The following is a 14,890-nucleotide window of genomic DNA, read 5'->3' as shown; positions in this document are numbered from 1 at the left end:
GACTCCGGCTCAGGTCATGATCTCGTGGTCCGTGAGCTCAAGCCCCGTGTCGGGCTCTGTGCTGACAGCTCAGAGCTTGGAGCCTGCTTCATTCTGTGTCTCCTCTTCTCTCTGTCTCTCCCTCCCATGCTCATGTCTCTCAATAATAAATAAATGTTAAAAAAGAAATAATACTGTAACAACCTTGTCCAGTAACAAGTGGTGACCACACTTACCGGCGTGAGCACTGTGTAAGGTACGGGATTGTGAAATCACTGTGTTGCAGTATGTCAACTATTCTTCAATAATAAAAAGTAATAAAAAATTAATAATACCATTGCAAAAAACGTAGGTACTCGATAAATACTAAAGGAACGAAAAATAAACAACGGAATATACAGCAAAGGCAATTACCGCATGCTTGTATCATCAAATACTGGGCTACTATTAAAATCGTACTTGGGGAGGGGCGCCTGGGTGGCGCAGTCGGTTAAGCGTCCGACTTCAGCCAGGTCACGATCTCACGGTCCGGGAGTTCGAGCCCCGCGTCGGGCTCTGGGCTGATGGCTCAGAGCCTGGAGCCTGTTTCCGATTCTGTGTCTCCCTCTCTCTCTGCCCCTCCCCCGTTCATGCTTTGTCTCTCTCTGTCCCAAAAATAAATTAAAAATGTTGAAAAAAAAATTTAAAAAAAAAAAATAAATAAATAAAATCGTACTTGGGGAGCCCGGCGGGGGGGGGGGATCGGTTGGGTAAGTGCTCAGCTTCACGAGGTCGAGCCCTGCGTTGGGCTCTGTGCTGACCACGAAGCCTGCTTGAGATTCTCTCTCTCTCCCTCTGCCCCTCCCAAGCTCACACTTGCACGCATGCACGCGCTCTCTCAACTATAAATAAATAAAACTTTAAAACCATACTTAAATACTTCCAAGTGACATGGGGAAGAGGCCTCCGTGTGAAACATATACATATCTCGGTTATGGGGAACAAAATTGGCAGGAGATATGCAAAATGTTGAAGGAGCTTTTTTTCTTCAGAGTGGAATCAGGGGTATTTTTTACTTTTTCCTCCATTTTAAAATCCTTATCCAACTTTTAAACAGCCAGCATACAGTATTTTTATAATTAGAAAACAATTAATGTCATTTTGAAATGTATTCCATTAGTACAGAATAGGTGGGAAAAAAAGTCTCCCCCACCCGGCCCCCCATGATTACTAGGAAACCTAGCCTGAGATAGCCATTTCCAGCTTCAGGTACTTTGCGCAGTGGAACATACATAGGTCAGTTTCAGTATCACTTAAGGCAAGCTGCCTGGGGAGTCCCTTGCATCACTTGGGACCTCGGATGGACACACACTCCCTTCCCAACAGTGGCCAGTGTCAGATACTCACCCTTTTCCATTCCTGTACCTCCTGGTCTGGGTGGGTGGGGGTATGTATTTCTCTACTTAGTAGACAGAAAGGACATGTATACAATTATTTTTCCTGGGCCTCCCTTTTTTTCCACTTTGTGATATTAGCAACTCGAGACCCTTATACTGTGAAAGCCTAACGCTAGGTTTCCTAAGTTAGGAAGGGCTCTTAGCATTCCTACTGCCCATCTTATGCTACTAATTGTTAACACTCCATATACAAAACTCTTCGTTCACAGATAAAAACTTTAGGTCTTTGAATTATCATACTGGACCCAACCAAATTCAGTGAATCAATCATTCAGGGCAACTGGAAATACCCACAGTTATCATTTTGGTGTGAAAAAGGGAATTGCCTGACACTTGGAAGAACACATTTCTTCTTTTATTTATTTATTTATTTATTTTTATTATTATTATTATTATTATTATTATTATTATTATTATTATTGAAAGCGAGAACGTGAGCATAGGGGAGGGGCAACGGGAGAGAGAGAGAATCCTAAGCAGGCTCCACACTCGGTGCAGAGCCTGACACAGGGCTTGATCCCCCGACCCTGGGATTGTGACCTGAGCGGAAATCAAGAGTCAGATGCTCAACCCACAGAACCCCCCGGGTGCCCCAGAACACATTCCTTCTGAATTGAGAACAATTTCAACCTTCTTGTCTCCTTCAAAGTCTTCAGAACAAACTTGCACTTAACGCTTTAAGTGTCGTTAAGTAGCTTGTAACAAAGTTCACTGATATATCCAACATAATTTGGTGAACTTGGCTTTTAAGGAATTCGAAGACTTTGTACCGAGTTTAGTTTTAAGCAGAAATAACAGTCCTTTAAACATAGTGACAACATGGGCATCTGCAGATATTTTAAAGAAATACATTGTTCAAAATCTATTTTAGCAATCTGTAGTGCTTCAGTGATAAAGACTAAGTAATTTCTAAACAATTTTATTGTGAAGTATCAGTTGCTTATCTTTTTGTTCCCTTTTAACAAAAGACAAGATACACTGTTGATTTATCAATATGAATTATCTGTATAACTTGGTTCTTCCGTGAACCTCTTGGATCATGGAATTTTATGATTGTCTTACATCATAAATTCAAAATCTGACAGCTAAGATCAAGTTTAAGCCCAGGTTGGGAATCAGAAAAGCCAGAACTTATCCTAAATTTCTAAGAACTCCTGGGTGGATTTCAGTGGATGAGCCTGACTGGAGAAGGCAGACAGCAGAATGACTAAGGGCCCAGCAGATGTGGGCTTGAATCCTGGTTCTGCCCAGTAATACCTGTGTGATTTTGGACAAGTGACTTAACACGTCTAAGCCTCTCAGTCCTTCCTCATTGACAACATGTGCTGAGATGCTTTAAGCACATACTGAGTGGTCTGTGAATGGAAGCAATTAACACTTTTGATTTTCAGTGTATAAAAATAGAGATAAAATTATAATTCTAGATATACTGCCATTATAAAGTGTTCTATGCATCTACAGGGTTTTACAAACATTATTTTAGTTTCTGCAATAATGGATTTATTCTCATTCTTTCCTATGGTGCTTCTGTTTAATATTACAAAGCAGGTCATTTATTCCATATGGTTTTGTTCCCCAGTGTAGATTTCAACCCTCCCTCACCACCCCCCCAAAGTACCACCACCACCAAAATTTAAAATGTGATAATAGCTTTTGCTAGTCTTGTTAGAATACTCCATAATATTTGGGTTTCCTCCCTGACTGACCTATAAAATTATAGGGAACTGTATACAACAGAATGTTCATGGAGAATCTCAGGAGGCACTGAATGAATCATTACAGGCTTCTTCCTCGCCCCTCCCCCACATGCACTAACAGCTCTGAGATAATTTATGACTATATAATTCCTTTACACGGTCACAACTGCGTTGTTTATTCAAATTGCAATGGAATCTTGTACACAGCTGGAATCCCAGTTTTTGTCCATATATTCTGTCCATAAAAGTTCTGTCCATATATTCTACAGGAACAACAGAGATGTTTATAACCATTAAAAAAAAAAAACCCATCTAAGAAACATTTTAAGTCATTTTACTGTCTTTTTGCTCTTGACAAGTCAGAGACTTAAAAGCTAATGAGACGTTTTCCTTCCAATTTTGCATTTCTAGATCATCTCCACAGCATGCAACCCAAAGGCTGCTTTGACCTTTGACCTTTGCACTCCCTTGTTACATTTCTTCTTTAGGATTAGTCAGTTACTGAAATATGAAGCACTGTTCGCTCAAGGGAAGGTGTAATATACCTGCCCACTCTCACAGAAGATTGGTAGAGATCTGCATGTGTCCATCTGTCTAAACTATGATTAAAAACTCAAGTCAAGAGGTGCATATTTTCTGAAGTCCAAAGTAGACCTACTTTTGCAACCAGGTTCATTCTTCCTCTTCGCTGTTGTGTTTCCGAGTAATTGGGGTAAAACGCTCCTCTGTTCTGACCACATGGGACCAGGTCACTCTTCAACTCCTACTGTTAATTCTCTTCCTTCAGTTTAAAACTAAGAAAAAGTAAGTTCCATCCCTCTAACCTTGTCATATTTTGCAAAAACAATTATCAAACAATACTGGCAAAACAAGGTTTGGCAAACCTGTCGATTTCTTTCCCCCATCCCTTCACCCCTAACTCTGACAAGCTATCTCGACCACCAGACAGCCTGCAACCTCATAAATGCACTGGCGCTTAAGGGATAAGGACCTCAAACAACACTTGTTGATAAAGCTTCTGTGCAAAAAAGACAACGGTTCTGGCACTTTGCTTATGTCAGCTATGATAATTAGGTTAGCAATGTTTCAAGAAGGCACTTGAATTATTAGACCCACAAGGAGAAACCATCTGCATAACTGTTTATATGTCTAGCGTCCCTTTTGTGACCTCAGGAGAGATCCTTTCCCCTACACTGAAATCAAATCCTTAGGGATATCGGCCTGGAATTAAATCAAGGCAAATGTGAGGCAATACTATGTTATATTTCAAGTCATTTACTTACGACAAAGAATACTCTTATCTTCACCAGTTATCCCATATAATCCTCCCTCCCCACCCCACCACACACACACACACACACACAGACACAGACACACACACACACACACACACACACACACACACACACACCAGTTCAGGGAGAAGTGATCAAGTAAGCTGGTAGGCTGGTGAGTAGCCCGGGCTTTCTGACCACCTTTGGGGTGGCTCCAAGAAAATAAGCCTTAAAATAGTAAAAGGTTCGGGTGTCTATATAGCACTTGACTCATCTAAAATGTGAAGCGTAGTAAATTCAGGTCCTAAAACCTCTCCATAGATGATAGGAAATGCCCGAAGTCACCAGTTAACTAGGAAAGAAGAGATGGTGAGCAGGAAGGAGATGGAGAGCAGAGAAGCCCTTGGGGGTCCCTGGAAAGCAACTGTCAGAGCAAAGTGGCAACAGAAAAAATGTAAGATTTCACCAAGGGAAATTAGTTGGCTTACTAGACAAAGGTCTCTAGAGACTATACTACGTTGCAAACACTTACTGGCAAGAAAATTTGCAGGAAAAAAGCAGCTTACAATGTGGGCTAAGTATTAGTGAGCCTGTAGAGTTGCAATCAGTCAAAAGTTCTGAGTACAGAGAGACCAATCCAAGCCAATACGCATCTACTAGAGGAGTCAAACAAACCCCCTTCTGAAAAACTGGATTTGGAAAACTAAAAGTGCACTAACATAGGTGCATTTTCTCTATAAACATCCCTCGAAGTCTCTTGACTTACAGGAAAAGAAAGAAGGTACTACAATACCAGGAGTGTGGCTCATCACACGCCCGGCCGGTTTCCACACCTGCCCATCAAGGAACTGACCCCCTCCCCCCACCCCCATCCTCTTCCTGGCCTTGAGATGTAGCTGCATCCCACCCGAGGCCCTGCAAAAACGGTCCCCACAGGCAAAGTGCCGAGTACCGGTGCCCCTCTGCTGAAGAGTCTGCAGCGCTACATTTGCAATGACGCCACATGGAGAGAAATGGGGAAAAGCACGAAAAAGAAGCAAGGATGAGAAGGCAACAAACAAAAATGTGCTCCCCTCCTTTAGTGGTCCAAGAGAGGAAAAAATCAACAAACGCCAAACTAGAGATGGCCAACGGTCGGCTTATCATTTGGGCACCCGTAATCCATACCTGGGCAAAAAAAAAAAAAAAACACCCCAAAAATTAGAAGTACCTGGAAACCAACTTGGACACACTGTAATGCAAAATCTCCCCATCATCGCCATCACCATCACCACCAACACCGGATAAATAAAAACCAAGCACTTGAGCTATATATATGCAACTACTTACAGACCTGAGGTTTACATAATAACAAATTACATAATACTCCTGCTGTGCACTAAAAACCCTTCTATAGGTGAAGCTCTAATCCCTCTGGTCTTTTAACATTTTCCGGAGAGACCTGGAAAAGTCTGCTGAATAATTGGGGGCAGGGGGGATGGAGTGCTGGAAAAGTCATCCTTGACAAGCTGCAAGCCCAACCAAATGTTCTAGGATAAAAAAGGCACTCGGAGCAGGTGACTCCCCGCTGCTCTCATCCCCTGGCGCCCGGGTGTCTAAGGCCAAGAAGTGCGAGCGGGGCGCGGGGCGCGGGGTTCAGGGCGCAACTGCCCGGGCCGGGCGGGGGGCGCGGCCGGGGCTTACCTGCTCCCCGAAGTCGATGGCTATGTTGGTGATGCCCAGGGGCACCAGGAACCGGATCAGGGGCCAGTAGTGCGTGAGCGCCGGGAATTTCACCATAGTCCCCGCCGTGGGCTGACCCCACACACATCTGCCGCCGCGAGGGGACTCTGCCGGGAGGCGCGGGGCGAGTGGGCCGAGCGGGGGCGCGGGCGGACGGAGGCCGGGTCCGGCGGGGCCTCGGGGCGGCGGCGGCTCCTCCTCGCGGCTGCGGCGCCCTCTCCAAGCGCGGCTGCTCTAGCAGGAGATCCGCAAGCTCAAGTCCATCCCCGCTGCCCTCCCACACAACAAAGATCTGCCGGGAAAAAAAAGAGGAGGGACAGCGGCGGCAGCGGCGGCGGCGGCGGCAGCAGAAGGTTCTGCTGACAGCGGCTCCATTATAAGCGCTCTGGGGCCCGGAAATAAATAAATAACCGCGCGCACGAGGCGCCGCCGCCGCCGCCGCCGCCGCCGCCGTGCGGAGGAAATCAGGGGCGGGCGCGGAGGCGCGGACACCGCCGGCGGCCCCGGGGGCGGGCGGGCGGCGGGCTGGGGAGGGGCCGGGCCGGGCGGGAGGGCGGGCGGCGCCCTCCTTCCCTCCGCCGCCGCCTGCGCTAGGCGCGGCCGCGGGGGGCGCTGCGCACGCACAGGCCGTGGGGCCGCCGCCGCCGCCGCCGCCTCGGCTGCGCCCGGGGGCGCGCGGGGTGGGACTCGCTGCGGTTCCCCGGGCGGCCAGGGGCGGCGGCGCGAGCCGGCGGCGAAGCGGGGCTGGGGCGGCGCGCGGCCCGGGGCCCCCTCACCGGCCGCGGAGGACGCCACGGGGGAGGCCGTGGGACGGAGCGCCGAGCCGCTGGAGGCCCCGGGGCCGCCGGGGCCGGCGACGGGGCTCTTACCGCCCGCGCGGTCCCGGGAACGGCTGGGGCGTGTGGACGCGACTGCGGACGCGCCGGGAGGGATCGGGGCGCTCGGGGCTGTGAAGGAAGGAACGGGTTTGGGCAGCCCTCCCGGGCGGGCGCCGCGATGGCTTTGGTGCCCGCCTCGGGCGGGCGGGGACCGGGAGAGCCGGCAGCTCCCGGCGGGGCTGGGGGCCTGCTTCGGGCCCACCTGGGAACTAGGGGCCGGGGGAGATGGAGATGCCGCTCTGGACGGGCGCGGAGACTGAGGAGAGGTCGCAGCGAAGGGTGCATCACACTCAGGGTGTCCCCGGGGGAGATGCGCGGAGGGCCGCGGGGACCGCTCCCTGCGTGCGCCCTGGCCGGGCCAGCGGTCCCCTGGAGCGCGCCGAGCTGCCTCCAGCACGCTTGGCGAACAGTGAGCCGAGATTCTCCTCCGTGCACCGCTCTTGTAAAACAACAACAAACTCGGGAAGCCTGTCTCTTTTAGGTAAACAAGGGAAAGAGGACAGAAGAAACTGTTTTTATTATACTGGGCCCCGGTGATTTTAGAGTAAATAATAGTTGTGCTGAATGTTTTACCTAAAACTTCGTAATAGCTCGGACAGCAAAGCCGGCATCCATCTCCGGCAGCGGCCTCCGACAGCAGGGTTGAGGCCCCAGTGAGCGAAAAGAGCCTCAAGGAGGCGGGGGTGGGGTGGGGGTGGGGGTGGGGGATATTTCTGACCCTTTTGCTGAATTGTGCCCTGAACCAAAACCTCTTAGCAAATAGCCTTAGTGAAAGGAGAGGTGAAAAGAGTCTCCTGTTTAGGTCAGCTTCATGGGCTCGTGACCTGCAAAAGTCCCACCACTTAGAAGGACCTGTCTTTGGTTTATCCAATACTGTTGCTCTCTGGCAACTCATAATTTTTGAAGGACGGCCCGTCCTGCTCAGGTTATTTTGCACCCCCCCTCGCCCGCGCTTTTTTTTAAAGTGTAATTAGCACGGTGAATTAATTTGTTATTAAAAGTGATAAAGCAGTTTTGCACGTAGGAATGAGCCTGTGACGTCACATGTAGCTTTGTAAAGCTTGTGTTAATAGGGAGCCAGAGACCTCAACGTCCCGGTTTCAGCATTTCACAATCCATTTGAAAGTAGTAAATGTTTTCCATATTTTATGCCCTTTTAAGAGACCTTTTTAAATTCCACAGCCTACCAAGACCTTGAGAAAGAGGATGATAATTTACCTTGTAGCTCTGATGTAACCTCAAACGACATCCCCTATAATTACGATGAAAATTTGGTAATTATTTATTGTGTTATATGTGCCAAATAATATTATTTAAAAGACTTCCCAGCAAAACAGGAAGTACCTGTGTACAGGACTCTCCTCAATGGCAAGTTCCTGAAAGACGTAGTGTAGTCAAATCTTATTTAAGATACAGTAAGAGAGCTTGTTATTTAAAGCAATTCTCTGGGAAGTAGTTCTTTTCTAAAGCAAATATCACCTTATGGTTTATCCATTCTGTTAGTCTAGGTTGCCACGGGCTCATTTTACTCAAAGCAATCTAATTACACTGACCTTTGTCTAGAACGGCGGGGTTGATGAGGTCCTCGATCAATACTCATCAAGCCGGCTTTGCTTTGGCTGGGCTCTGGACAAGGACCTGCCACATTCCTGCTAGTGCTGCTGCTGACCCATGCAAACGCTCACAGTCCTTCTTAAGGAGGAATGGTCAGAAGATTCCAGTGAGTCAGTGAAAGGCCGTTTGAGTATTAAAACAAAGATTGAGGGGCGCCCGGGTGGCTCAGTCGGTTAAGTGGCCGACATTGGCTCAGGTCATGATCTCGCGGTCCGTGAGTTCAAACCCCGCGTCGGGCTCTGTGCTGACAGCTCAGAGCCTGGAGCCTGCTTCGGATTCTGTGTCTCCCTCTCTCTGACCCTCCCCAGTTCATGCTCTGTCTCTCCCTGTCTCAAAAATAAATAAACGTTAAAATAAATAAATAAATAAATAAATAAATAAACAAACAAACAAGGATCGAATACTCAATCCTTATTTGAGTACCCCCAAAAAGTGTTTAATGTTTGTTTATATTTGAAAGAGAGAGAGACAGAGCGTGAGCAGGGGAGGAACAGAGAGAGAGGGAAACACGGAATCCGAAGCAGGCTCCAGGTTCTGAGCTGTCAGCACAGAGTCCCACGTGGGGCTTGAACTCACGAACTGCGAGATCAGGACCTGAACGGAAGTCGGACGCTTTACCGACGGAGCCACCCAGGTGCCCCTTGAGTATTCTAAAAGTGTATTTTTTAAATGAGTGATTTAATAGTGTCATCTTTGATTATGGCATGGAGCGCTTTTTAGATTTGAAAGGCCTCTGAATTTCAATCACACTATGGCAATGTGGAAGTTAATGGGACATTTAATTGTTTGGTTTTTTTTTTCCTGTCAAAGACTCCAAATCAGATAACTGGTTTCAAAGGGAGTGATTGACCTCTCTTTTTCTTCCTCATTTTAACTTAGTAGTTGTTGGAAGAGATAACTCCAGAAAATAAGTGATGATAATGCATGGGAAATTTTCTAAATTACCCCGAACCCAAGAAGAGATCACAAAGGCATTTAAATTGGATTCAGAGAGTGTTAGGAGGGTACAGCTTTATCCTCAATTTACAAAGTCTTTGGCCGAAGGACACTGCAAGATGCAGTCTCTACCTTCAAAAGTATAAAGAAAAAATGTGTACATATAGGAAACATGCTGGAAGAAAATGTGCTCAACTATTAACAGTGGTTAGATCTAGACTTTCCCTTTTTCCTTTTCTGTATTTAGCACAACGGGCAAATAGAAGGTGATAAAAAGAAAACATTTTGAAAAATATTTACAAAACATCACCAGAAGTGCAAGGTAGCATTAATTTCGGAGGGTGGAAACAGTTACTTTCCACAGAAACAATTTCACAAATGACCAGCCATATGCTATTGTTTTGATGTTTAAAATTATTAACCCCTATTTTTTAAAGTTTATTTATTTTGAGAGCGCACGTGCATGGGGGAGGGGCGGGGAGAGATGGAGAGAGAAAACCCCAAGCGGAGTCCCTGCTGTCAGCACAGAGCCGGATGTGGGACTCAGTCTCACGAACCCAGAGATCATGACCTGAGCCAAAGTCAAGAGTCAGGCACACCACAACTTAACCGACTGAACCATCCAGGTGCGCCGACTCCTTTAATATTTTTAAAGGGACCACACAGATGCTTCCAAAATATTGAGCTGCAAAAAAGAATGGGGAGAATTTCTAACACGCTGATATGGAGTGGTCTGTAGAATAGTTTGGTAAGTGAAAAAACAACAACAACAACAACAACAACAACAAGGAGCCAAACCGTGAAATCATACGCTCTTTTGGTGGGAAAGAAACATGAACATGGTTGTATATGCATATGCGTTTTGCTTATATTTGTGAAAAAGTCACACAGGAAGTGTAAACCAAAAACTATTCGAAAGTTTATCTATGGGGAAAGAAAGAGCACAGGGTCGAATAGGAATGGAAGAAGGAATTCTCTTGAGTGTATTTTGTTATCTAATTTTGGCTTTGGAAGCATTCAATGTTGTGTTTAAAATTTTTTTTCAATGTTTGTTTATTTTTGAGAGAGAGACACACACACCGAGTGCGAGTGGAGGAGGGGCAGAGAGAGAGGGAGACACAGAATCTGAAGCAGGTGCCAGGCTCTGAGCCCAACGCGAGCCTCGAACTCACCAACTATGAGATCCTGACCGGAGCTGAAGTCAGACACTTAACCGACTGAGCCACCCAGGCGCCCTGGAAGCATTCAATGTTTTAAATGTTGAAGACATAAAATTAAATCAGGAAAAAAACCAATTATGGACAGCAGACATATAAATGTCATGCATAATTTTTTTCTTGTTAATTCTTCTTTTATTCTGAGGAAGGGATTTGAGGCAGCTTTACTCAGAGCGTAGATCCATTTATTTACACAGAGCCTTATCCATATGTAATGCCTTTTATAAATTTGGTTTTTCTATAATTGCTAGAGGATAAAGCATTTGGGGAGTCTCTTGCCAGGTCACTCATGTAACCTGATGGCATTGTGTACTGGTAACTAGTAACTTACTTCTATGTCTGCAAAGTGATGAAAAACACAAAGTAAATTTTGGAATGGATTCTGCTCATGCCATTCAAAAACCCCACACCATTAGCACCTGACTGCCTAGATTTTGGAAGCAATGTACTTTATACAGGTGAGCGTTTCATGATTGGCTGACTCACCCTTGCTCGTTATGATAACACACAAAGGGTATGTGTGTAGGTAATTCATCCTGGTTCTGCAAACCTTAGGTCTGGTCATTTTTTAAAGAATTATTTTTAATGTTTATTTATTTTTGAGAGAGAGAGAGAGTCGAGCAGGGGAGGGGTAGGGAGAGAGGGAGACAGAATCTGAAGCAGCTCCAGGCTCCGAGCTGTCCGCACAGAGTCCGACGTGGGGCTCAAACTCACGAACCTTGAGATCATGACCCGAGCCGAAGTCAGACACTTAACCGACTGAGCCACCCAGGCGCCCCAGTCTGGTAATTCTTAACAAATTAAATGGAATGGAGAGGTAACTGAGATTAATATATAGCTACTTTTTGTTCCCCTTTTTCCTCTCTTTCTTCAACTTCTGCTTTTGCTTATTTTTAAGGAACCTCTACGCCCCATGTGGGGCTCGAACTCACAACCCCAAGGTCAGAAGTTGCGTGCTCTACTGATTGAGGCAGGCACGTGCCCCTGCTTTTGCTTGTTTTTTAAAAATGACCAGACGGGGGCGCCTGGGTGGCGCAGTCCGTTAAGCGTCCGACTTCAGCCAGGTCACGATCTCGCGGTCCGGGAGTTGGAGCCCCGCGTCAGGCTCTGGGCTGATGGCTCGGAGCCTGGAGCCTGTTTCCGATTCTGTGTCTCCCTCTCTCTCTGCCCCTCCCCCGTTCATGCTCTGTCTCTCTCTGTCCCAAAAATAAATAAACGTTGAAAAAAAATTAAAAAAAAAATGACCAGACGAACATAAAATGCATACAAGTTAAAAATATTTAATAAAGCTTAAATTTTAATTCTTGCTACCTATCCAAGGTCTAAGGTCTATTTTTTTTAAAGCCCTTTTAAAATATCATGCGTTTCACCAAGTTTTCCTGTGTAATTCTAGCTCACTTTGATATTTTTTTCCCTCTGTTTATTATTTTGGCAATCAGAGGGAAAGCTGCATTAGTCTCAATTTCAAATACCTGAGTCTGGTGTCTACCACAAAATATTGAATTTCCTGAGATTAGGAACCATTTAAAATACTACCATTTTCTCTAGCCCCCTACTTCTCACCGGCACTCCTAGGACAATACTAGACAATAAATAATATGTTTTGAATTGAGCTTTCTGAAAGTGTTTTATGTTTAACCCCCGAGTTGACAAGGGTATTATCCTTTCCATTATGTAGTTAGTACCACAGTACTATGTAGACATCCTTAGCATTTTGATAGTATGTAGAAATCAGATTTTGTAGCTTCTCAGACTTTACGATCCCAGAGAAGAGGGAGACAAACCAGAGTTCTGTTGTTACTGCATTTTGATTGAACTTATCAATTAATTAAGGTTTTAATTCATCGGGCAAATTTGCAGTACAGCGTCACCTTCACATTAAGCGTGTAGCTTATCCCTGACTTCCTACATTCCCCCCAGAGCATTTTTATATTTGAAGATGTTCCCGATTTCAAAATGCTATCCTGGAACACATCACATAGTTTTACTCGTGACTCAATAGAATGAGCGGTGGGATAAGATGTTGATGGAACCCGTGTTACTTTAGTCTCTGTGTAGACAAGCTAACTTTGTTCTAATTCATTCAGCAAATTCTTTTGAGTGCCTACTGCGTGCCAGGCATGGTGCAAGGTGCTGGGCATGTAGTATTGAACGAAGCAAATATAATCCCCCTAGGACGGAGAACAATGCGTGGCATTTTCTCTCACTGCTTCTACTCAAAACAATATTGAAGGCTCCAGCCAATGCAATCCAGCAAGTAAAAGAAAGAAAAGGTATGCACATTGGAAAGAAAAAAAATTTCTTTTATTCACAGATGATGAAATAGTTTAAACAGAAAGCCTCAGAGATTCTATAAGAAAATGACTAGAACTAATATTTGAGCTTAGCGAGGTCACAGGATACAGAGGCATTCGCAATACTCCTTTGTGCTTATAGGTACTAGCATTGAAAAATTGGAAATTGAAATTTAAAAACCATAATTGGCAACAGTTTTACAATTCATGAACTCCTTGGGGATAGATCTAATAAAAAATGTTGAAAACTATAAAACATTAGGAGTTCAAAGAAGACCTAAATAAATGGAGAGGTGTGATACATTAATGGACCCGAAGGCATTATTAAAATATCAGTTCTCCCCAAGCTGGTCTACAGATTAAACAGAATCCCACTAAAAATCCTTTGGAGAAAGAAAGGAAAAGCACAGGACTGGGGAAAGCCAAACAATTTTGAAAAAGACCCAAACTCGAGGACTGAAACGACCTGATTTCAAGACTTACTATAAAGCTACCGTAATCACCACCGTGTGGTTCTGCTGAGACAGACATAGAAATCAATGGAAGAGAATAAAGAATCAGAAATAGAACCTTGAATCTATGGGCAATTGATTTTTCACACAAATGGCAAGGTAATTAACTGGAGATGGAATAATATTTGCGGCCAACGTTGCTGGGGCAAAATAATGGCCTGTGAGCCATACTTCATGCCATGTGTACAAATTAAGTAAGAATAGATCTTGAATTCAATGCAATAATTACAATACTTCCAGATGAATACACAGGAGAAAGTCTTTGGGACTATAGGTTAGACAAAGATTTCTTAGACACAACGTCCAAAGCACCAACCACACACAAAAACATTCATAACTTGAACTTCACAATGAAAAACTTCTGCTCTCCCAAAGCTTTTGTTAAGGAAATTAAAGACTAGCCAGGGGTTGGGAAGATTTACAAAACTCGTATCTGATGAAGGGCTTGTATCAGGAATATAGATATGTTCTCAAAACATAAACATAGAAGTACAAGTAACTCAAACCCATGTGTTTAATGACCATACAAAAGGACTCTGGCCTTCATTACTTGTTGGGAAATGTGCATTAAAAGTACTAAACTAGAAGGGCTAAAATTTAAAAATGTGGCAAAAACGTCTGAGTGCTGGGGAGAGTACGGAGTAGACGGAGCTCTCATACATCATTCTGGGAATGCAAAATGGTGCAGTCACTCTGGAAAATGGTTTGACAGTTTCTTATAAATTTAAATCTCCACTTACCACATAGCCCAATGGTTCTACTCCGAGGTATTTACCCAAGAGAAGCGAAAACTGATGTCCACAAAGACCTGCATGCAGCTGCTCTTAGCGACTTTATTCGTGATGACCCCATGCTGGAAACTACCCAAAAAACCGTGAACTGATGAATGAACAAGCAAGCTGTGATGCATCCATGGTTTGGAATACTACTCACTATAAAACAAACAAACAAACAACAAACTACAGATAAATGCCACAATATGAATGAATCTCAGGTGCATTATTCTAAGCAAAATGAGCCTGCAAAAAGAGCCTGAGTAGTGACTCAGTATGCCACTCTTACATGACACTGTGGAAAATACAAAATCGGACCAGGGGTTGCCAGTGACTGGGGGTGGGGCGGGAGAGCAGGGAGGACGGACTACAAAGAAGTGCAAGGAAACTTTCCGGGGCGATAGAAATAGTCTATATTGTGACTGTGGTTGTGGTTATATAACTCCTAGAACTGTCTGCCTAAAAAGGGCGACTCTTACTATGTGTAAACTATACCTTCACAAACGTACTTTAAATAAAACGTATGTGTACGTTAAAGCAAAATAAAACATAATCCCT

At 45.0% G+C, this 14,890-nt stretch overlaps 1 protein-coding gene across 2 annotated transcripts in view; it reads right to left on the bottom strand.

Moving 5' to 3' along the window:
- ANKH (ANKH inorganic pyrophosphate transport regulator) overlaps positions 1 to 6,507 on the bottom strand; it is a 139,163-nt gene extending 132,656 nt beyond the window's left edge. The window contains exon 1 of one of the 2 annotated variants that reach the window (XM_047823495.1): positions 6,070 to 6,507. In XM_047823495.1, coding sequence (XP_047679451.1) covers positions 6,070 to 6,165 — 96 coding nt within the window. In that variant the 5' untranslated portion in view covers positions 6,166 to 6,507. The remainder of the gene's footprint in view (positions 1 to 6,069) is intronic. The other variant, XM_047823484.1, reaches the window with a different exon arrangement.
- Between the last annotated feature and the right edge of the window lie 8,383 nt (positions 6,508 to 14,890).

The sequence above is a fragment of the Prionailurus viverrinus genome, chromosome A1 (genome assembly GCF_022837055.1).
Source record: "Prionailurus viverrinus isolate Anna chromosome A1, UM_Priviv_1.0, whole genome shotgun sequence".
Classification (NCBI taxonomy): domain Eukaryota; kingdom Metazoa; phylum Chordata; class Mammalia; order Carnivora; family Felidae; genus Prionailurus; species Prionailurus viverrinus.
The sequence above is the reverse complement of the archived record's forward strand: the minus strand, read 5'-3'. Positions and strand labels throughout refer to the sequence as shown.